At 40.5% G+C, this 21792-nt stretch overlaps 2 protein-coding genes across 3 annotated transcripts in view; one reads left to right on the top strand and one right to left on the bottom strand.

Moving 5' to 3' along the window:
* nhsl3 (NHS like 3) overlaps positions 1–12764 on the top strand; it is a 36031-nt gene extending 23267 nt beyond the window's left edge. The window contains exons 2-7 of the mRNA XM_030788481.1: positions 6645–6800; positions 6942–6986; positions 7146–7268; positions 7725–7832; positions 8058–11714; positions 12724–12764. Coding sequence (XP_030644341.1) covers positions 6645–6800; positions 6942–6986; positions 7146–7268; positions 7725–7832; positions 8058–11714; positions 12724–12764 — 4130 coding nt within the window. The remainder of the gene's footprint in view (positions 1–6644; positions 6801–6941; positions 6987–7145; positions 7269–7724; positions 7833–8057; positions 11715–12723) is intronic.
* Positions 12765–13829: 1065 nt separating this feature from the next.
* Positions 13830–20578, bottom strand: yars1 (tyrosyl-tRNA synthetase 1). Of its 2 annotated transcripts, none has more exons than XM_030789039.1 (14): positions 20522–20578; positions 19700–19798; positions 19269–19415; positions 18810–18985; positions 18396–18525; positions 17925–18005; positions 17555–17647; positions 17289–17424; positions 17110–17195; positions 16825–16960; positions 15768–15868; positions 15080–15273; positions 14813–14954; positions 13830–14639 (listed from the first exon to the last, which is right to left on the bottom strand). In XM_030789039.1, the coding sequence occupies exons 2-14, from the start codon at positions 19754–19756 to the stop codon at positions 14529–14531; spliced, it is 1590 nt and encodes a 529-aa protein (XP_030644899.1). In that variant the 5' UTR covers positions 19757–19798; positions 20522–20578; the 3' UTR covers positions 13830–14528. The 2 variants fall into 2 exon arrangements, with proteins under 2 accessions (XP_030644899.1, XP_030644900.1); XM_030789040.1 differs by having other exon boundaries at positions 20517–20556.
* Between the last annotated feature and the right edge of the window lie 1214 nt (positions 20579–21792).

Genomic DNA, 21792 nt, shown 5'->3' with positions numbered 1-21792 from the left:
GCCCCTCTCTCTCTGTCTCTCTCCTTCTCTGTCTGCTCCTCACTCACCCTGACACAGTAAACTATGAGTGAAAGTTGAGATGAGGACACCAGTACGATGAGCTAATCTGAGACGCTTATACTGGTGTGTTTTCCAATTAAGGGTCTTGTAAGGGTGGCGACCTCCTTTATGGAGAGCTCAGTGCAAGATCTCATCTGGCCGATGTACAAGACTAACAGATGTTCCCTCATCCCTCAGTCTTAGTGAGTTCTGTACCGCCTGAGAGGAGTCTTAAGACTCTAAAAGGACTCTGTGTTCTACATTAAGTTAAAGTGGATACCAAGACTCAGCTCCATGTAATAAAGCAGAAATTAGTAAGTGCACAAAAAGGCATGCTTTGCTTTCAGCATATTCTCCACAACAAATCTCCAAATCCTACCCCATTTTTTTTTCATATTATAATAGATTCAAAAAAGAGCTCTTCTCTAAGTTAATGTACCTACATCAAAATGCCCGGTTCAGGAATCTTTATCCTCTCTGTCTCCTGATATGACGGTGCTTAATTTAGTTGGATCTCATTCATTAAAAGTCAATTTATTGTAGTTTTAGGCAGCAACTTCTCTCTACTCAGCTAGTAAAGGCCCAATCATGGCACCAGAGACTCTCATGTAACAGAGTGAAAAGCCAAATACTACTGCACCACCTGGTGGCCTTTATTTGAGACGTGGCGTATGCTATTGAACTGTTTCACAATAAAATATACCCCACCTATTTGTTACAGTAAAACATCAACATAAAACAACTCAGCAATGTCTTCTCCACCCACTCTCTATCTCTCTCTCTCATGTTTCTCTTTTATTCCTCCTCCCCTCCATCTCACTCAGAAACACACTCTGTGTGAAAGAGAGAGAATGGGTTTGCTCAGAGCTATCTGTAAGCTCTAGCTGTATGAGGTCTGAAACACAAAATACAAATTAATAACTGTTTATCACTCAAACCACATGTCAATATCATTCCTTGTTTTGGGTACAGCATTGGATTAAACCTCTCTGGGATGTAATTTGTTGGAAATTATAGCTTTAAAGTGTTTTGACTTCAACTACAGCTGTAAAAGCATTTTGGTAAGAATTACATTTACAAAGCTTCTTGCTAACATTCAGGTTGAGGAATAAGTAGCAACTGTAACCTTTAACCTAAGATGTGAATCCCTTGATTTGTTACCTCTAATTGTAAACCTTTGACCTCAGGTCACTGAGTGATAATTATTATTATTTTTTTTTGTGATTCATTCTCCATGAGATGAAAGAGGGTATCTTTGCATAAAACCCTGCTTTCCTTTGTAGCTCATGTTCCTAAAATTTCAGATCACTTAAACATCACAATGAATGTCTTAAGCATGCCCTCCATTTAGTGTCAGTATAAAGAGAATATCCTCATTCCACGGCCAACAGCCAGCTCAGATTGACGATGACAGTTCAACCAAGTGTATGCTGTGTAATTTAGCATGAAATTGTCACCATGTGTTGTTTGTTTCCTATGTTAAACTAAAGAGCATATTTGTATGTGAGGGCATAACGACTAATGCGTAGATCTGGCTCCGTATAAAAACTTAGGGGTCTGATAGCTCCACTCATGGGTATGCCCCTCGCCCCTCACCGTGTGCCAGATGGTGTCTCTACTGATCTCCTGATAAATATTAATGGAATCGCGAAAGGAAACAAGAGGAGGCCCCACACAAGAATCTGGGAGCCCCCCTCCCTTTGACTGGAAGACAGAGCCCTTAGTGTGTGAGCATGTGTACATTTGTGTATCATTACTGCCATGCAAAGATGTACAGGTGACCAAAAGAGACATGGACAGAGACAGAGGAAAAAGCAAAATACTAGTGTAGCAAAGAGCACAGGAGAAAGACTGAGAGGAAATGGATAAGACAGAAAAAAAAAAGAATAAAGGAGAAGAATGCAGTTGAGATTGAGCTCAATAGACAGGCCAAAAGGATTTAAATGATGAGTAGACCGAGGGCAGGCAATGTGACAACCAGAGTGATGCTGGATTCTTCTCCTCTGTGAATCATCACTCCACCTATTCTGTGCCAAATCCTCTTGAGTGTCCACTCCAGTGCCAAGATCCCAGGCTGCACTACAGGGGGAGCGTTGGAAGGGTGGATAAATGGTTTAGAAGTGTGTCCTTTGTGTCAGCAAAGATCAGGGCACAGCTGTACCCCCTGCAGAGGTCAGCAGTTCGAAGACAAACGCTCCAAATGGTGAGCATAGAACTCGTATGTTCTGGTCCTGCTAGGTACGAAATTCACAAAACTATCAAGATTAAAAAAGTATAAATCGCCACAGCCCATCAGCAAGAACAATGATCCTGTTTGTGATATACCATCACCCGCTTGTGAACACTCTGGAGACCCTAAAAGAAATCATTTAAATGCCAAGACTAATGGACCACTCCGGTCAAAAAGAATCAGTGAAATGGTTCATTACACCAGTAACAATACCCAGAGACAACTGTTTCAGCGTAAGCTTATAATTGCCAGCATCTGAGAATTTAAACAGAAAACAATAATTGAATGTTACATTTTAAATTTGTCAAACAAGTTGTACCCTCCCAATTACCAGTCACTCGGTTTAAAATGCACCATCTGTGAGGGCAGTTGCCCTTATCACAGATTGCTCACTGGCTGTTGGCTTTTCATACCCACAAATGGGTTGATGAGATCAGAGAAGATACTGTGTGGAGTGAAATACACAACATGATTCACTTACTCCTAAGAGACTGTCAGTTCAATGAAAGGCAGCGAACCATCAAACTGAATGACTTTCTCTGATGAAGTCAAGACAAGATCGCATACGTTTACGGATAAGATCAGACACGCTTACTGTGTATTTGTGTTAAAATAGTATCTTTGAAAATAGTTAGATAATTTCATGATTTACAGGTCCAGAACCAAACAAGTTACATATTAACTTTTTAAGAGAAAGATATACAGAGAGCACACAAACATAGGTCAAATAAGAGAGCAGATGCTTCACTCTCAAAATGGCAAGTTTCCGACTTCTTTTTTTTTTTTTTTTTTCTTTTTTCTTTTTTGTCCCGGAATGATCATGCCACCCTCCCGACCTAAAAGCTCTCATATTCCATTGGTGTGAATAAGTAAAGGGGGAAAGAAGCCAAGACCTCAACGGGCCAGGGGTTCAGGGGGGGTGGTGTTGTGCGGACAAAAAAAGACGGGATTCGTGAGGAAGAGGGAGAGAGGGCGGGGTGGTGGAGGAGTAGGACAGCTGGGATTGGCAGGACGCAGGAGATTTCATTGTGTCCACTCTGCTTATCGTTCATCAGTCCGCCAAGACACGGCTCCCTGACCGCCGTCCTTTTTCAGTTTTTTTGTTGTTTGGACTGCAGCAGTTTTTAAATCTAACGGACGCTACTCTGTGATGGATGAAATATACTTTAGAATTTCTTTTCTAATTTTTCAAAGTAATTCATTACCATGAACCCCATCTGCATTTACATAATACAGGCATGGTTGTCTTTCTGAGTAAAAACATTCGATCCCTGCTGTCAGTCCTCAAGAACAAGGGTGAGTAGGGCAAATTTAAGCTACTTAAAGTGTATTTTAGCATAACTGACGTTCACTGTTAGCAAATGGAGTCAAATCTGTTTTGTAGAAAACTTATTGTTGCTTTTAAACTGTGTTATGAAACCGTTTAGAGACAGTCCTGCAGAATTTTCATATTTATATTTATAAAATATGCATGATGGTGACTCACATGCCTACTAAGGAGTCATTATGTTGATAAAAATTCAGAGTGACAGATGACTTTCGTGCATGGGTGCCATACGACATAAACAGAGACGTGCTGTCTGTGAGTCAGGGAGAAGCAGGTGATGAGCTGTAGGCTCTGAGGTACTGTGTCTGATGGTATTTTGATATACCCCAAAGTCTATGTTAACCTCTACTGTCAAATGAGTTGGGGGCAAAAAAAAAAAAAGGAAAATAGATGTCTGTTCATTCATTTCATCCCCGATCACAGCACTGATTTTTGTGTGCTGATATGTGGAAAAGTCTTCATGCTGTTACTTAACATACTGGGATTGAGAGTGGGTAGTGACTTGGGAAGAGTATAGGAGATCAGACAGTATAGTGGCAGAGTTTAATGTCTCTCTCTCACTTTGTCTCTCTCAAAGATTTGGAGTAATATTGAGCTTGTGACAATCTTTTTTCTGTCTTTGCCCTACACTCCTACATCTCCTCTCCCTGTCCTGTTTGCCAACTTTAGCTCCCTCTTTTCTTTCTCTCTCAATGCTGATGGATCTATTTCATTAGGAAACCCAAGAACATGCAGGAGAGTTCTTTTCCCTGCTTTGGACATGACAAATGCAGCTCTGTACTTACCTAGTCTAACATCTGCTTACAGAAAAACGCAACAGTTTCATATCAATGAAAATTTAAGCTAATTCTGTTTTGGAGGGAATTACGTGGTCTGCATCATGGATATTATACATGTGCCCTGTATCAGACCCGCAGAGCATCACAGTCTCTGCAGTCACGGCTAGGTCACCTGACACCCCCACGGGGAGCCTGATAATCCTGAGTCTTAAAAGTTGAAGCCTGGTAGGGGGCTAGAAAACTCAAATAATGGGCTAAGTGGCATTTTGTCAAGGAGAGGGACTTTACGCAAAAACCCTTTAATCTATTGTGTTCCAGTGTCCCCTGCAGGGACTTGAGCCAGGTTTCTCTCACCAAAATGAGCGGGAGGCTCTCAGAGTGATACGAAGAGCCTAACAGGAGTAACGGTATAAAGCTCTTTACTGTTCCTTAGACTGTCTGAGACTGTCTCAAGCCTTCTGAAGGTCAGTCTCAAGTGTCCTGTTTCTCCCCATTGTCCAGATAGCAGGGCTACTCAGATAAAATGCTCCCCTCGTTCAATGGTTCTGGGAAAACTAAACACTTAATTACATCATAACACACACCATATTAGTGGAACTTTGGATTATTTATTATATAACATTAGCCCCATCTCTTACCTTTGGTTTGAAGTAAATGAATACATAGATATTAGGATGTTTTTTGATAAGTACAGCAAACTACTGAAACAATGTTCAACCAGTATGATTATTTGCACATCCAAAACGTTTTTTGAGGTAGAAATGTTTCAGTCTTAAATTCTACATTTTCGCGAGGCATAGAAGTGCCACAGATTGTTGATCTGAGGACATTACAAGTCCAATCCAGCTTATCCTATATCTGCTACCTGGGGTGCCATGTTTCTCTGACAGTCAGAGATCCTACTATAACCCCGCTTATGCCACGACGGGCCTGCCTACCGATCTGCCTTGACTGGACATTTCATCACTACAAATACTTCTGGAAGGCTGGAGATTTGCAGAAAGCGTTGGTGGCGACGGTGGTGTGTGCGTGTGTGCTTGTGTGCGTGTGCATGTGCGGGGGGGGGGGGGGGGTGGTCTAAGGGCATTGCTGAGATTTTAGGGGATTTACCTGAACTCACAAGGTTATGTGTAGGTGGCACGACACAGTAAGATTTGAAGGTTGTGCTAACGCACTTGTGAATGGCTAGTCAATAAAGAGACCATCGGCAGTAACTCCGCTTTTGCCATCCCCTGAAGCATCTTTACCACAGTTAAAATAGCACTTTATGACAAATGCACGACTGTCATTGTTGTGTAATAGCACTGTATCGTAAATGGACTTTCTTATATGGAGTGTGATGGCACTGTTAAGTAGGACAGTAAAGCTCCATGCTGCCATATGTTGAATGGGAGCAGGAAGAGGTAAAGGGTAATCTGGTGTTGTATGGCATTAAAGATTGGAAAGAAGACACTGTCATTAAGGTTAGCCAAAGAGATTACCTGGTGTGAATGTCTAAGTTTTGCAGATCTACTCACAACACATGCAGCTTTGACCCTTGCTACAATCTGTCAAGTGCTTCACTGTCTGCTAACATCAGCATATGCAGCCACTATAAAACGGAGACCATTAGTAAGCCGTACTTATTTTTGACGATCAGATTTATTCTCATCTATTGCCACTTATGCAAAAATCTGTGCCTACTAGCATTACAGATAAACAATGTTAAAGATGAAATCTGTTAATGTTAAACAATGTTAAAGATGAGACATTTAAGCATTGCTGAACACTGCTCACAGAGGTTCAGTTTTTCAGTTCAGTTCAGTTCAGTTCTCAATTGCTTTTAAGATTATTCTTGACTTGATTTGGAAAGAAGGGTAAAAAAATAGGTTCCCTTTCCCCTTGAAAAGAGCTGTTATTGGCTAGATTTGGATTTACTGATTTGGTCAGAGGACGGGGTGTTTTCACCACCTCAAATGTCCCGTAACTATAATGGTTTTACACAGCCTGCTCAGACTGTGAAAAGGACACATCATTAAGTGTGGAACAGACATAGTGCATGAGGGTGGATACCTGGGAAGATATGTGACTGCTGGGGCAGAGCCGGCAGGATGGTCATGTGACTGCTCATCCTATTTGAAAACTTCCTTTATCCAGGTGGATAGAGTAGTAATGCAAACTGGAATAAAGAGTGACATAAGTGCAAATTTTCAGGTTTTGCAAACCACTGTCATGCTTGTTTAATACGCTGGGGTTTATTTAACGTACTTAAATTTTTCTCTTTCTCCAGCTGGGACAAAGCAGGATGAGCAAAGGAAGCTGACAGTGCACTATTCAGCTTCGAGCCACTACCAGGAGAATGTGTTCATTGAGGGCAGTAGGCCACAGTACCTGGAGGACCTGCACACTGAGGCTCAGGAGGGGCTGAGAATACTACAGCAGGAAGGTAAGAATCCTCCCTTAAATAGGGTATGCCTTACATCATTACCTTAAACAACATTATCAACAACCTTCATCGCTTCTGCAGTACACTGTACTTTTAGTGACTTGATGAATATGAAATTTAAATCAGTCCCTCCTCATACAGAGCACAAGAATGGGGTGGATTTCCAGGATGATCAAACAATTGTAAGTTTCACCCTCTTACAGATCTAAGCTTTTCCAGCACATTTCATCTGTTAGGAGATTCACCCAAAAAGAGAAATCATAATGAAATTTATTTGCAGTATTCCATAGTTCCACAGCACAGTTTTCTCTAATTTTTTGCAGTCCGCTATAACTCCACCTTCAGAGAAGGATGCCACAAACAGAGAAACAGATGGGTCATTGGAGTCTGGCAACACTGCCTTTAACTCTGTCATCTCAGCAACCACAGCGTCTGTGGTGTCTTCCCGTTCTATGCTTATGCGCCAAGGTAAAGAAAGATTGGGTAACTACAGTTTTTGTTTTTTACCTTAATTTGCGGAAAGAAAGAAAAAAAACCCTAACAGAGGCACAAATGTGAAAATTCTGATTATGCAAAAGGTGCCAGAATTCAAATATAGCCTATTCACATTATGGAAATGAAATTTAAACATAGATCATCCCTTGTGGCAATTTTCTACTCTTTTGCATTCATGTATTCCTCATCCCTGCCCCATTCCCAGAACTGTGGTGTTTGTACTGTGGGGAGAAAAGACATAATCAAAGCAAAAGGCTGAATAAAGGCACACAGCTGCAGTTTATTATTGCTCATGACTGAGTGCTTCACATACCATATCAGAACCACAACACAGCTACAATGAATGGAAAAGTATTCCTGCACTCCACATTAAACATTTGCAATCACCGTTTTTTTTTTTTTTTTGTCGTCATCCAACGCATATTTCAGGCTCCACATTTAAGCCCTTGAACACGGTGAAGAGACTGGACAAAACTGGGAGGAGAAGTAGACGAACAACTATTATGGGCATACCGCATCAGGTCCAGAGGGAGCTAGGTGCGGACAGTCATTTTCAGTCTGACTTGTAGTCATTAAGACAGTCAGCTCAGAAGTAATTTTAAGATTAAAAACAAAATGACATAAAATATCATGAAAGCCACTTAAACAATGCCTCTCTGATTATGAGGAGACTATAATGTGTAAATGTTAGATTTGCCAATTTATGTAATACCTAAATAATTTTGAGGAATTATATTTTACAAATCTGTTTTTAAACTGAAGGTATGGGGAAAGGTGCTTCAATTCAGCAGCTCCAAAATGGTGAGGAACATGTTTCCCATGGCGTAGTGGTTATTCCCACTATTGATGGGGAGATGCCTCCTGTGAATCACGAAGGAGCACGGATACACCTTCAGGACATAGAGGCTCTTCACAACGCCAGAGAGGAACAACTTCTCAGGCACCACATCCAGTCTGTCTATAGGGATGACCTTGCCCTCCACCGAAAGATTGGACCTCGAATGTGTCTTACACAGAGGCCAAAATCTCTTGCTGTGCCGGGGATGACTTCCTCCAGCTTACTTCAGGAGCCCCATGGCCCAGTCATGTCAATCTCACCCCAAGCCACCTACTTGTCCAAAATAATTCCCAACGCCATCTTGCCAGCTGCAGTGGATGTCATTAAAATTGACCGCAGTCGTAGCCGGGGCAGTGTTCGTACGGTCAGTAAGAGCAGCTTAGCATCAGCCAGTCCAGCCTCTTCACGTTCAGGAGAAGGCTCTAATGGTGACCCACCCACGACCAGATCAAACTGGAGCCAGTCACAGTCCTCTGACACTGTTGTCTCCAACTCCTCCACCATCTCATCCAAAGCAACAGCTCAAAGTCAGCCTGCATCAAACTGCAACAAAGAAGTCACAGATTTAAACATTGGTGATCAGGTGAGCCTTGGTAGCTCTACCAGCTGGATGAGCTGTACTAAGAAGTATAATCAGGAAACTGAGAGAGGGTGTGATAGTGCAGGGGAGCTGAATGATGCTCATGAATGCATCCGGGACAGTCGTGCTTTTTCTCGCAGTTTGTCTGTGATGAAAACAAAACTACCACCTGCCCCACCCACGAGGACTTACTCTCTGCACCCTGAAAAGCTCAAGAGGAGGTCTCGAGAGCTAGTTGACATTAAAGACTTTAGTGATTTGGGGCACAGTGAACAGCAGATAGGAATGGATATGTGCAATGCCAAGACAGATACTGCTTCCTCCAACAACACAAAAAACCTTGTGCATGCTTCAGTGTCCAGTTCTACAGATGATTCCCAGTCTTCTCCCATTACCAGCCAAGCCAGTCCTGACCAAGGATCCTCCACAGATCAAATAGAATCATTCAACTCATCTCCTCAGAAAACATCTTCAAATGGGAGCACATTCATAAGGACCCTGTCCCCTTCAAGTGGATACTCCAGTCAAAGTGCCACTCCAACTCTCTCCCCAAAAGACATCTCTCCATCTTCCCCAGGAAAACTGAGAGTGAAACCTCCAAAACCGGAGAGGACAGGCACACGCACTTCTCCTGTAGTCTCAGTTTCATCATCGACAACTTCTTTGTCTTCAGCCACATCAGATTCTGTTCATCAAGACATTCAATCCAAACGCACACTGTCACAGCCAGCTAAGACATGCTCTCATGTTACTATGGTGAAAAACACAGTGACCCCTGTACATTCATCAGTAACTCTTGGGGAGCTCTTTAATATTCCACCACCACCTAAAGTAAAAGCACCCTCTCCTCCACCTCCTGAAACTTGGGCACACAACAAACACACCTTTGAATTATTATGTGGCCCAGGCCCAAATACTAATAGGTTATATCAGCTACTAAGGCAGCAGCAAAAAGGAGTTCTTACAATGCAAAAGCAAGAGACTCTTACAATACATAGTGCTGAGTTAGTCTCTTCGCAGAAAAAGACACCACTGGAAAAAAATGCTCTGTCACTTTCAGAAAAACAAGAGATTGTATCTGATGACCACAGTGAACCTGCACCAGTGCTAGCACATCAGCAAATAGACAAAACTACAACTGAGACTATAGTTTTGAATGATTCAGAAAGTTCAATAATCCACAAAGCAGAAAATGAAAGTCCAGAAATTCCAATGGAAGAGATAAATAATACACAACTGAAACCAGAACATAAATACTTAGATAACCTGGAGACGAACCAAGAAAACCTAGTGATGCCAAAGACCAAGCAATCACCTACCAAGCTTAAGGAGAGTATGCCATCACAAACAATTCACATTTATGTGTCATTAGAGAGCAACAGCTGTGCAACACTGACTGAAAATAATAATGCAGGAGACGAAACTGTAACAGAGTGTGCTACCAAGAAAATCTCAAATTCTCAACAATCTTCCACACATACCCTGTCTGTAGGAGTTCCTGAACTGAATGGTATTTCTCCACCACCTTCACCACCTCCTGCCCATCATCCTCCCCCACCTCCCTCCAAAAAGTCCCCAACCTCCTCAATAGTCACACAATCACCTGAACAAGAGGATTCATCTATCGTAGAGTCTTCTTGGCCACCACCCCCTCCACCGATGGAGGACTCATCAGATTTAGTCTTTGAGGGGCAAGATGAACAAGAATTTCCACCACCCCCACCACCTTTCATGCAGGATTCTCTGTCACACACAATGGAAAGCTGCACTGGGGAGTCTGAAGATGAGGCACTAAAAGGTGAATCCAAGCTATGTGAAGTTCATGAAGTCACAAAACAAAGTGTACTTCCCATCAATCTGCCTAAAACAATACAAGAGCAAGTCACTCTTGCTGAAGACACCCCAGTAGACCCCACCACAAAAGTAAAGGAGATTAAACCAGCTGATCCATCACCATCCAAACCTTGCAATAACTTTTCACAGGTCTCGGTAAACCAAGGTCACATTGTACCTTTGGAAACATCCTCTTCATTACATGAGGTCCGACCTCTGCTGGAGGAAGTGCCACCTTTACCCCATGAGGCTCCACCTAATCCACCAACAGTGACTACACTGAATGTTCCAGATCCTAGTACTAATCATCAAACATCATGCACTGCTTTAGAACCCTCTATACAGGTGCCTGTTGCACCACCTGCTCCAACAGAAGATCAGTTTACCATTAACTTCAGAAGAGCATCAAGCTCAGCGAGCAAAGAGGGTAGGAATAAAGAACTCCTTTCACGGAACAAGAGCTCCCCCATTCCAAAGGAGGATGCTAACATACCCCTGGTCACTCCATCCCTCCTACAGATGGTGCGTTTACGATCAGTAAGTGTTGGTGAAGATCCCACTAAAGTGCTCTCCAAGGACGCTGCACCAAGTACTGAAGAGATATCACTAACTGGTCATGTTATACCCCAGAAACCTATCCGGAAGTCCCTCTGCATAAAATCAACACCACCATCCATAAAGTCAACCCCTGTTACAGTAACAGCACCTTCAATGTGCCTACAGGAGGCCATACGGATGAAGACAGCTGCCATGTCTCCAAAAGATGGACTCTCAGCCAGGCTGAACCTGCGCTCATCCCTGTCCTCTACAGCTAGTAGCGAGGTACCTTCCCCTTCCCCCAAGTCATCAGAGGGAGGTGAACTGCTTAAGTCCCCCACATCTACCGCCAGCTTTATTTTCTCCAGAAGCACAAAAAAAGTGGTAATAGAAACACCTACGTCTCCAGAAGCACAGGCCAGCCTCAAGCAAAGTCTTGCAGCTGAGCTAATGCAGGTCTCCGATCAGGCTAAATTAATGACTGCAAATGGCACAAAGAAATCAGTTAAACTGCCGCCACCTGTGGCAAAGAAACCGGCACATGGTACAAATCGTCCAGACAAGCCAGGAATAACCACAGCTGCTACGATGGGGAACTCTTCAAGTGAGATACTTAGCTCACCCCCAGAAGGTAATGGGGAAACTGTACATGTCCAATCCTCTGGGCAGCATGTGCAACCAACAAAGAACCAGGGGTCAGCATGTGAGTGGTCAATTCAATTTAATTTCTATTTTCATTTTTAAATCTGTAAATCGGGTGATGAGTATTAAAAAAGATGGAATTTAATCCTAATAACTAACAATAGTCTCTCTCTTTCAGGTGGTACAGAGATTGCAAGCAGCACTGAAATGTCATGAGTAAGGCTTTGAGAGAAATGATTACTCAGAGTTTGCGCAAGAAAGGAAGACTATGCATGTATCAAAAGGGCAAATGAAGAGCAGAGACGGCAAAGGAATGTCTGAATCCAGGACAATGAAACTTTTAAAGTCTTAAGGGCCTTAGTCTAAAAAACAGCCTTCATATTTATGCAAAACAGTTGGTGTTAGTCCCACTTCCTTTGATATTATAGCTTTACTATAGCTTTGGAGTATTTTTATATATCAAATTTTTTTCAGTTCTATCAAAGTGCAAACTGTCACCCTAAGTCATTGGTAGCGATCCTTTGCTCAACTTTGTAAATTTTCAAGTTTATATTTTTAACTGGTAATATTGCAATTTAGTGACTACAATTAGTAGTAATGACTGCAGTTCCAGGAGAGCAGCCAGGATACTATTTGCTTGGGCAATGTCTTTCTTGTACACATCAAACCCTAAAGCTGTAAAACTATTTTTAAGTATCTTTCTTAAATATGCATATTTCATTTAGTCTCAAGCACAGTTTGATGTCCAGTGTTAATGAATATACTTCATATTAATTAGTTATACTAACATCATTTGTTATTGAATGTCTATCTTGAGCATAGAAAAGCTTTTTTTGGGGGGGGCTGTACAAATAACTTTTAATCCACCTTTCAGAAGGTGTTGTGCTTGAGAAAAAGGGATAATGCATATTTAATTCTCAATCTTTACAAATTAGCTCAATAATTTTTTAAAAGCACTTTTTTTTAGCGAAAAATGCTGCATCTTGTGTTGGAGTCAGGCGTCATCAGTGAGATGGGGGTATGGTCCATCGAAGACTGATGTTAAAATAAAATCAGCTGCTTCTTAGTTCATTCCAAGGCGGGAGTGCAACATATTACTACACTGAACACTGTTTCAATCAATTTGCATTCCATATAATAATATTTATGGATTTATACTCTTCCTTTTTATTTATGATGTACTTCATGTCAATTATGGCATAGTTGTGATGGTTTCTTTTTAAATCTGGCTTCACAGTTTAGCCAAAAACATTATCCTTTAACAAAAACATGCTCTGCAAACCACTGTACATTCTTACAATGAACGCAATGTATTTCTCTCAGTAAACTCTAGATGTAATTTCACATTATACCAAGCCTGTATCCATTTGCATTTTATCCTGAGAGTATTTACTTAACTTGAAATGTTACACAAATACCAAAAAAACAAAAACAAAAAAAACCCATTGTAGAAACAGAGGCTTCAGTTGATAGAACTACCTTAGACAGTGTGTTTATGCGTGTGTTTACACACACAGCCTTTTCCCAAATCGGGTTAGCATTCCAGAGTGACCAGAGAGTCTATGAAAATGACTAAATAATTACCTCAATATTACTGTTCCTTCATCAGTGATTATTTTAAAAATTATTCTATTAAATCATTCACTTTGTTGCACAACAGCAAAATAATTCATACCCTCTTTTCATTACTCATTATTCCACAGAACAGTCACTTTGAGAAAATAAAAAGTGTAGCCTGTTTACATTTTTGCTACTATTAAAATACAATACAAGAGCAAGATCTAATTTAATTGTTCATGCTATTTATGAGGTGTTCTGTTCAATGTGTGTAGACGGCAAAATAATTATTTTATCATTTTAATATCTAGATAAACCTCTACACTGGTTCCCCCACTTAAACTGCACAACTCTCCCTAATCCTGTTAGTTGCAGCACAAGCATGTAGACACACAGCTATACAACACAATCCTGTCTCTTACCTACATTATCAGCATGAAACCAGGAATCTTACACACACTATAAAACAGAAACAGCTGAGCTCTCAACAATTATTTGATAAAGACAAACAGATAAGAGAACGACAGAGCAAGCAATTTGAGCATTTGTGTTTATTTCAGAGTTTTATGAGAATAAGAATAATCCTTATTTTTGATGAGTCCAGCAAATTTCCAAGTTTACCATATTACCAAATTGTTTTACAACAAAGCCAGGTCTTGCATGGAATTACATGATATTCTCCATCACCCGTACTTCTGCGATATAACCGTTTCACTTTATTCTATAGGTTTACTCTGAACATACATCAGCTGTAACACACACAATTGCACCTTTGTGCTTGACTGATTTGTGATGTGAATGCAAGTGACTTAAGATCTTGGCACCAGAAAAAAAAAAAAAAACCTGAGATGCAGGACAGTGGAAGATATCTGTTTAACCCCTCACGTGTCATGCCAAATTAGGAATATCAGGAGTAATATAAGCTTTCAGACAGACGGGAGTGGAGACAAAGAGTACAATGTAAAATAACTGGCTTATTGAGAACGATGTGAGGACAACATCAAGAGAAGTTCGACGGCTATCCAATGCTGTCTGTTCAATGCAGACAAGCTGATAACATGGTAAAGAGTAAAGAGTAAAACAAGAGCACTGTAGCACACTTGCTTCAATAAGTAGTTCTTGACCTTTGATGATAAAAGTGATGAAACAACCATACAGGAGCATAACTGGTTCTTTGCAGGCACTGTTAAGACGCTGTGTTGTCATTAGTACTTTGAAGGTGGTATGCTGGAGGAAATGAGAAGGTTTAACTGATATTACCACCTTTCAGTGTTTTACAGGTGATTTGTCCTAGTTTTGTCATCAAATTTTTCTCCTTCCACTGAGCGACAAGTTCATCTGAGATCTTCAAATCCACCTGAGTGGGCACAAACACATATATCAAGTTAGGCATTGCTACACTAAAAGCTCTGGTTCACATAAGAGCAAAGAAAAAGAACTTTTTCCATCAGGCACAATGCTGTGTGTAGCATTTAAGTGTTTTCAATTCTCTTGATAAGAACACGGTTTTTGAATGCGAACCATACGCACCTGTATCTTCTCAAACACCTTCTTCTTTGGTTTCAGTTCGTCGTCAGGCTTCCCTGATTCATATCCTTCAATGAAAACCCGTTCCCCTGGTGACGACCCCTCTGGAGGGTCCAAAGGCTCCACTTTTCTGGGCTCACCCTCACTGCATCCAGCACCATTTCAAAAGACATAGAGAGAATTGTCAATATTCACTTTCAGACTGAGGTCTTATGGTTGTTTGGCATAATGGGCACTATTTGTCCGAGAGGGAACATTAAGAAGACTTACACTGAGGCACAAAGCAGCATAGCCTGAGATTCAATGCCCCTCATCTTCTGTGGTTTCAGGTTGCATAGCAACACCACCATACGGTCCTGCAACTCTTCCTTGGGAACGTATGCCACTAGCCCACTCACTACTGTTCGAGGTTCTGCCTCACCAACATCAATCTTCTCCAGGTACAGGGAATCTGCATCTGGATGCTAATAAAGTGGAGGAAAAAAAAAACAGTTAAACAATGATAATGTTAAAGATCAGACACAAAGCCTGATGACAAATGGTTTTCTAAGTGCATAAACTGATTTGATTAGATTAGATTAGATTAAACTTTGTCTTTGTGCAGAGTACTGGTACAAAGCAAATGAAATGCAGTAGCATCTAACCAGAGGTGCCAAAGCATAGTATTATTTACAGATAAGTGCAGGTATAAGTGAATAAGTGATGCTATATCTTACAGCATGTACAGCATTACAGACAGTGGTGAGCAATATATACAGATAATATATATGTATAATATATTAATTATGTTAATTATGTTATACATTGACATGAAACTGACAGAGTAGGAAAGGGGAGTGTATATGTATGGGTTGTATGTACATAATAGACAAAATATTTACAGTAGGTTGTATGTACAGTATAAATAAACTGATGCTTCATTCATCCTCTCTGAAAGAATGATGAGGTGCCACCTTACCCTGTCCACACTGATGATTTTCCCAACTCTCATGTCCAGCCTAGAGGGAATGATCTCGTCCTCTTCCGCTGCAGTTTTGGGATTCCCTTTAGCCACTCCCTCTTTGGAAAAAACATGTAATATGCCGTTCAGATGGATTGCAAAGAAGGTTTTATCCAAGGTGGTTATGAAGGGACATGTTCATGTTTGCCTGTCTAAAGAATAAAGGCAGGCAGTGTTGCTGCGGACCTGGTATATTCAACCTTTTTCATTTGGAACTGCCCAGAAAATAGCCCATTTCTTGGCGTAAAGCACTAAACATAAACAATTAGCACTATATAGTATCAAAGCTTGCCATGATGTGTTGTTTTCTCCAAATACCTCAGAAGCTTCACAGATTTCAAGATGTCATGAGCTGAGATGACTGAACAAATGACAAACTGAAGCTGTTTTTCATTGTTAGTGACCTAGTGACAAAACTCAGGTACCCCCTGCTGTAACGTTCGTTCCGCACAGCTGGTGTGACAAGGTTTGTCAGTTGATGAGATCAACAGGACAAGGTAATCGTGAATCTCTTTAACCATCCATTTTGTTAACAATTGCAAAGCTACATTGTTGAGTGAAGCTGTTCATTTTGTCTAACGTTTTATAAAAGTGTTTAATTTATTACTCAACGTTAATGTTTGTATGCTGCAATTCCGTTAGTGTTGAGTTCTTATACGCAGACTGATGCTGTCTTGTGTGTGTTCAGTTGCCGCTGCCTGTGGCCTGTGTGCACGTGCCACTTAACCGTATAACAGATATAGTCGAGGGAGAGTGGTAGGGGGTCAGAGACAGCTTTATGGAGGAACAGGCTTTTCTGCCCATTGTATACGCAGTACATGTAGTGTTCATAGTTATCATAGTATTCTTAGTCTACATAGCAACCGTTGGAAATACAGTCAGAAATAAAGAAGATTGTTTATTTTACCCCGGTTTCATCAGTTTACTGGATACATGCTCAAGAACACACGAGTCAGAAGCTTTACACAGCACAAGGAGTTGGAAAATACGTTACACAGACTAGGGTTGAACTCACTGTTTTTGGAAGGCGCTGGGTAAGCAGCACTGGTAAGTTTTTTCAGTTCAGCTGTCTCAAACTTCTTCCTGATAGGGTCCAGTAATTGATTCAGGGCCACCTCGACAGAAGCCTTCAGATCACCTGGGTGAATTTGCTGTGGAGAAGAAGTGAATAAAGAAAATCGCAAAGATCACACTCAAGCATCATGGGAAACGTAGGCTTTTATGTGACACACTATGATCATATAAAATCAATTAAATCAATGTTAAAGTGACTACATTTGAACGAGAGTGCCGCACTTACCTCTTCTGCAAAGTCTTTCTCCACCTCCTCATAGACTGTGTACACTTTATCACCACCCCATTTTGGATCTCTCTTGACAACAAATTCTAAAAGACAAGGGGGGGAGTAAATACTCCTTCTGCTTCTATCATAACTAACTAACTCCTGATTCTCAAATATCTCACAGTTGGGTAGCTCACCAGAATGCAGGGGAAAGAGAACATGTTTGACAAAGGACAGAACACCGTTGTTCTGGATATTTCCAGGCTCACAGAAGGCCTTCTTCAGCTTTTTCTTCACATCCTCTTTCCTGTCAAGCAGGTCGATCTTAGATTCCTAAAGTGAACAGGGAATACAACAGAGGTTATGTGACACTCTCTTACCATGAAGGTATCCAAATAAGTATCCTTTTAGAGAATCTTGTCTCATTAATCAAAAGTCACAAAACACAAGAGTAGCACTTCACCTCTTCAGAGGAGCTCATCTTGCCTCCAGTCAATCCTGGAACCATAGGGTTCATCAGATGGATGCGCTTTGTATAGCCTAGAGATGGTAGGTACTATGGAGGAACAAGCAGTTTACATAAGCATTCACTGCATTAGGACCGGAAAAAAACATTAAGAAAAATAAGGGTTTTTTTTTTTTTTCATTTTTGGTTTTTTTTTCTTTACAAGGTAACTGCTCTCCGGAAGCTTAAGTAAAAACTTAAAAACTTCACTTAAACTTAAAAAAAAAAAAAACATTATAACAACGTTTTTGTTTGACACTTAAATCAATTTAAGACAACGTCCAAACTCGAGCTCTAGGGCAGAACATGAGGGGAGTTCAATGGGAACCTTTTCAGCCAGAGTGAAAATCTTCCTCTGGTCCACTCCTCCAAACTGAGCATCCACTTTTAAATACTCTTCATCCAGAGCCTGAGAGAAAATAAGAACAAATGAAAATCAGCAAGATTCAGATGGAAACTTGACCCCAAATATATTTACCCAAATATCATCAACGATTGACGGTTATAGCACTTAATCCATCATGCAACTCAACAAGGAACTTACGAGTAATGTCAAATCATTCTGATGAAACTGATCCATAAACTGAAAAACACTGTATGTGTGAACACAATACCTCTGACTGAAACCTCTCACTGAAGCTCTATCAGCTTCCCACTGATTTTCAGCTGACTTTATTCGTGAGAAGTCTTTTGTAAAACAGCAATAAAAACAAAACGAAACAAAACGAAACAAAACAAAACAAGAACAAAAAAACGAGTCCAGTCTCAACTTAAATTCAGTCATTTCTGGGTGGAGTACCTGAAGTCCAGGGTAAAGCAGGCCACTCAAGAGCGGATGTTCCACCTGTTTGACCACTTCAGCTCCAGCCTTTTTAGCGTCGTGCTCAGTGACTACAGATGAGAGCCTGTACACATCCAGTGTGTACTCTCTAAAGAGCAGAGGATGTGGCAGAGGAACACAAGCACACTTTGTGAAGACAACCCACAAAAAAATATATATATAACCGTAGACAAATATTCTCCATCAACAAGCTGACACGGCTCTCTGTTACTGCTAATCTTGCTCCTCATCTTACTTTAAAACAGACCACCGATGGTAAATACTTTATTATATCAATGGAATTAAATGTGTGATGCAACATTGTCGGGGAGAGGGGGTGTTCAAATTTTTGACAGCCACCGTATTTCTAGTTTTTCTGACAGGAGCACTCACCTACTGAGCTGAAAATCTGTGCCTTTAACGAACTTCAGCTTCTCTAGTGGGACCCCGATGCTTTCCAGCATGGCTTTTATAATCTGTTCATAATACTTGGTCCTGAGTTCTAGCAGCTCCCAGGGGGCCTTCATGTTGTCCAAGTAAGCATGAAGGTCCGCAAACAGGATGGTCACCTGGGAAACACATATAGAGGGAAACGCACACAAACAGGATGGTTCACATTGTTAATGGAAAGCTAATTATCTTTACCATACTGGCATCTTCATAATAGTGATGTAACCAGACAGAATTAAGATGTAATTACATAGCAAAAAGTTTAAGATGTGTGATCTAGGAGATTAAGATCAATTAAGCGACTTCTTGTTACAACAGGGATATGTTACTAATGGCTCCATCAAACTGTCTGTAATTCAAAAGTACAAACCACAAAGAAAGATCCGAACAAACAGTATCTACCTCACAACCAGCCTTTAGGAAGTCAGCAATCTTGGACATAGGGACGAAGTAAGCTACATGGGGCTTCCCTGTGGTCGCTGTACCCCAGTACACCTTCAGTTCTCTCTCCTGAAGAATCTGCTTCAACTTCTCCTCTCCAAGAACCTCCTAGAGACAGGGTAAAGAACTTGAGAAACAAGGATAGGGATGCCACGAAATGAAAACATGTCAGAGGACTGAGACAAACCCAAGTTCCCTTTCCGTTTAAGTGCTTAAAACAAAAATTAAATTGTGTGATACAGTTAATATACATGGTCACAAATGAAAGAGTGAGATCAGGCTAAATGCATGGCATCTTATGAGGACCAAATGTAAAAGCTGGAGGTCCAAACTATTTCATTTCCAGTCTTCTGTCATGTAACTATTTTGTTGCGGCTGAAGAAGTGCCATACCTGAAGATTACGAGTAATGAGATGAAACTTCTCATCTGGACTCAGTTGCTCTCCCATTTTGATTTCTGTGTTCAAACAAGACTAACCGAGTGACGCCACCTTGATGGAGACAAAAATATATAGTGCCATTATGAGATAGTCGACCGAGGTAGGATCAAGCAGTGAGAAGACATATGAACATTCTATACACGATCAGTTACAGATAGAAAAAAAAAAGGCATGGTCATTTTAAAAGGCAACACTGCGCTTGCATCCAACCATTGTTGAAAATAACCGTAGCTTGTAGTCCTAAAACCTATGTAAACATCCATGGGGACAGGTATAATGATAGACCTTTAAGACCTGATCGTTAAGGATTGCGCATGGTGATATATCACTCAGGTCATTTTAACTTACTTTTAAAGCACCTCACACATATGTCTCTTTTTTTCCTACTCTTACAGATCTAGCACGAGTACATGGCTAGTTTCCAAAGCCCATGAAAAGACATCATATGAATAAAACGAACAAACACTCATTCATTTGCATACCCTTCAGCACATACATTAAACTGACGCAATCTGCCAGCAAGTAAAATGCAGTGTTAATGTGTCAAGTTTGTGGCGCACTTGTCATGCTTGAAACAACCACGCTATCAGTTTCGATTGAATGAACCACTTCGCTAGCAGGTAGCTTATGTGAAACCAAAAGCAAATTAAAACGTTGGTGTGACAAAAATTACACGCAACGTATTCCACGTTTGTTAAAATCTGCTTACCAAATACACTAATTTCATATACATTACTGATAAGAAGGAAAAAAACAATGTGATAACTACCGTACAGTTATTGTGAGGATAGCTGAATCTCTGAGCGTGCATGAACCGGTGACTGACTGACGCATCCAATACTACAAACCTGCTTTCAAAATAATAGCCTTACGTTGCCGTACTTCACGTTCAGTTAAACTAAATGAACAATGAATATTCCTCAAATGTGATACGACAGATTTTCATTTTAAAAATGGCAATACGGTTACCAGGCAGAACCATACACTTGCACAATGAATACATACATTAGATTGTACCGTTGCTACGGTTAATCAACCATTTGAAGAAAATAATATTTGTAATAACAGTAAAGGTCTCTGTGTAAATTGATTTATGTATAGCTTAATATCTCCTTGAAAGAGATATAGAAATGGTGTCGTATAGAAAATGGCAATAAACCAGAGCTACCTAAAGTTAACTAAATGTCCACTGAAAACGACGGTAGTGTGAGAAACTTATATTTTGACAGGAGAGTCGATCACATTTGGACGCTCCTTGCGCTTGCGAATAAGTTGCATCAGCACTGAAATATCTGCAATCAACCAAGGCAAAAGCAATCGTTAGAGAGAGGATGAGCTGATGTAACCGGAACCTAGATGGGCTGGCTAGTACCGTAGAACCAGAGTTCAAGTTAAGTAACGAGAAACAGACTAAATTGTGCAACATTTAAGCATTTAAGCTTGTCTTTCCGCCTTGTAAAAATTCCAATGTACTGTTATAGTTTACAGAATGAAACGTGTAATGTGTAATTCTATTATAGAAATCTCAAAAAAGTCCCGTTTTAAAAACTAACTTGGCTGTAAAAATGTCGTGTTTAATCTAAAGATAGGTTAAAGGGGGGGCTTTATTTGTTGTTTGCGTGGAATTTACTTACATTTAAATACTTGCGATTTTACACAGTTTGGTAACCACGATTCTTTTGCACAAACTTGTCATTTTGTGCATGATTTGGTCATATGATGGCGCTGTTCGCTTTGAAAAATCAGGACAAACGAGTAGCATTATACTGGAGTTTTACCTCTGAAACCTCTAATACAATCATAAGCAGAAATTGTTCCTACAGGTCTGCCTTGTTATCTTTAAGTTTTCTTCCAAGAAACACTAAAAGATCGTTTTCAGAAATGTCATCAAGGACAGTAAAATTATGCCTCATGAATTTGGGGAGAGTTTGGACCTCCAACTGTGGCACATCAGCAATCACGCAAATATTACACATAAAATTTGATAAAGAGCCATGTAGCTTGGTGAAAGTATGAAACCCCATATCAAATGAAATTTAAAAAAA

Source organism: Chanos chanos, chromosome 12, assembly GCF_902362185.1.
Source record: "Chanos chanos chromosome 12, fChaCha1.1, whole genome shotgun sequence".
Lineage (NCBI taxonomy): Eukaryota > Metazoa > Chordata > Actinopteri > Gonorynchiformes > Chanidae > Chanos > Chanos chanos.
This window is presented reverse-complemented; position numbering and strand designations above follow the sequence as displayed.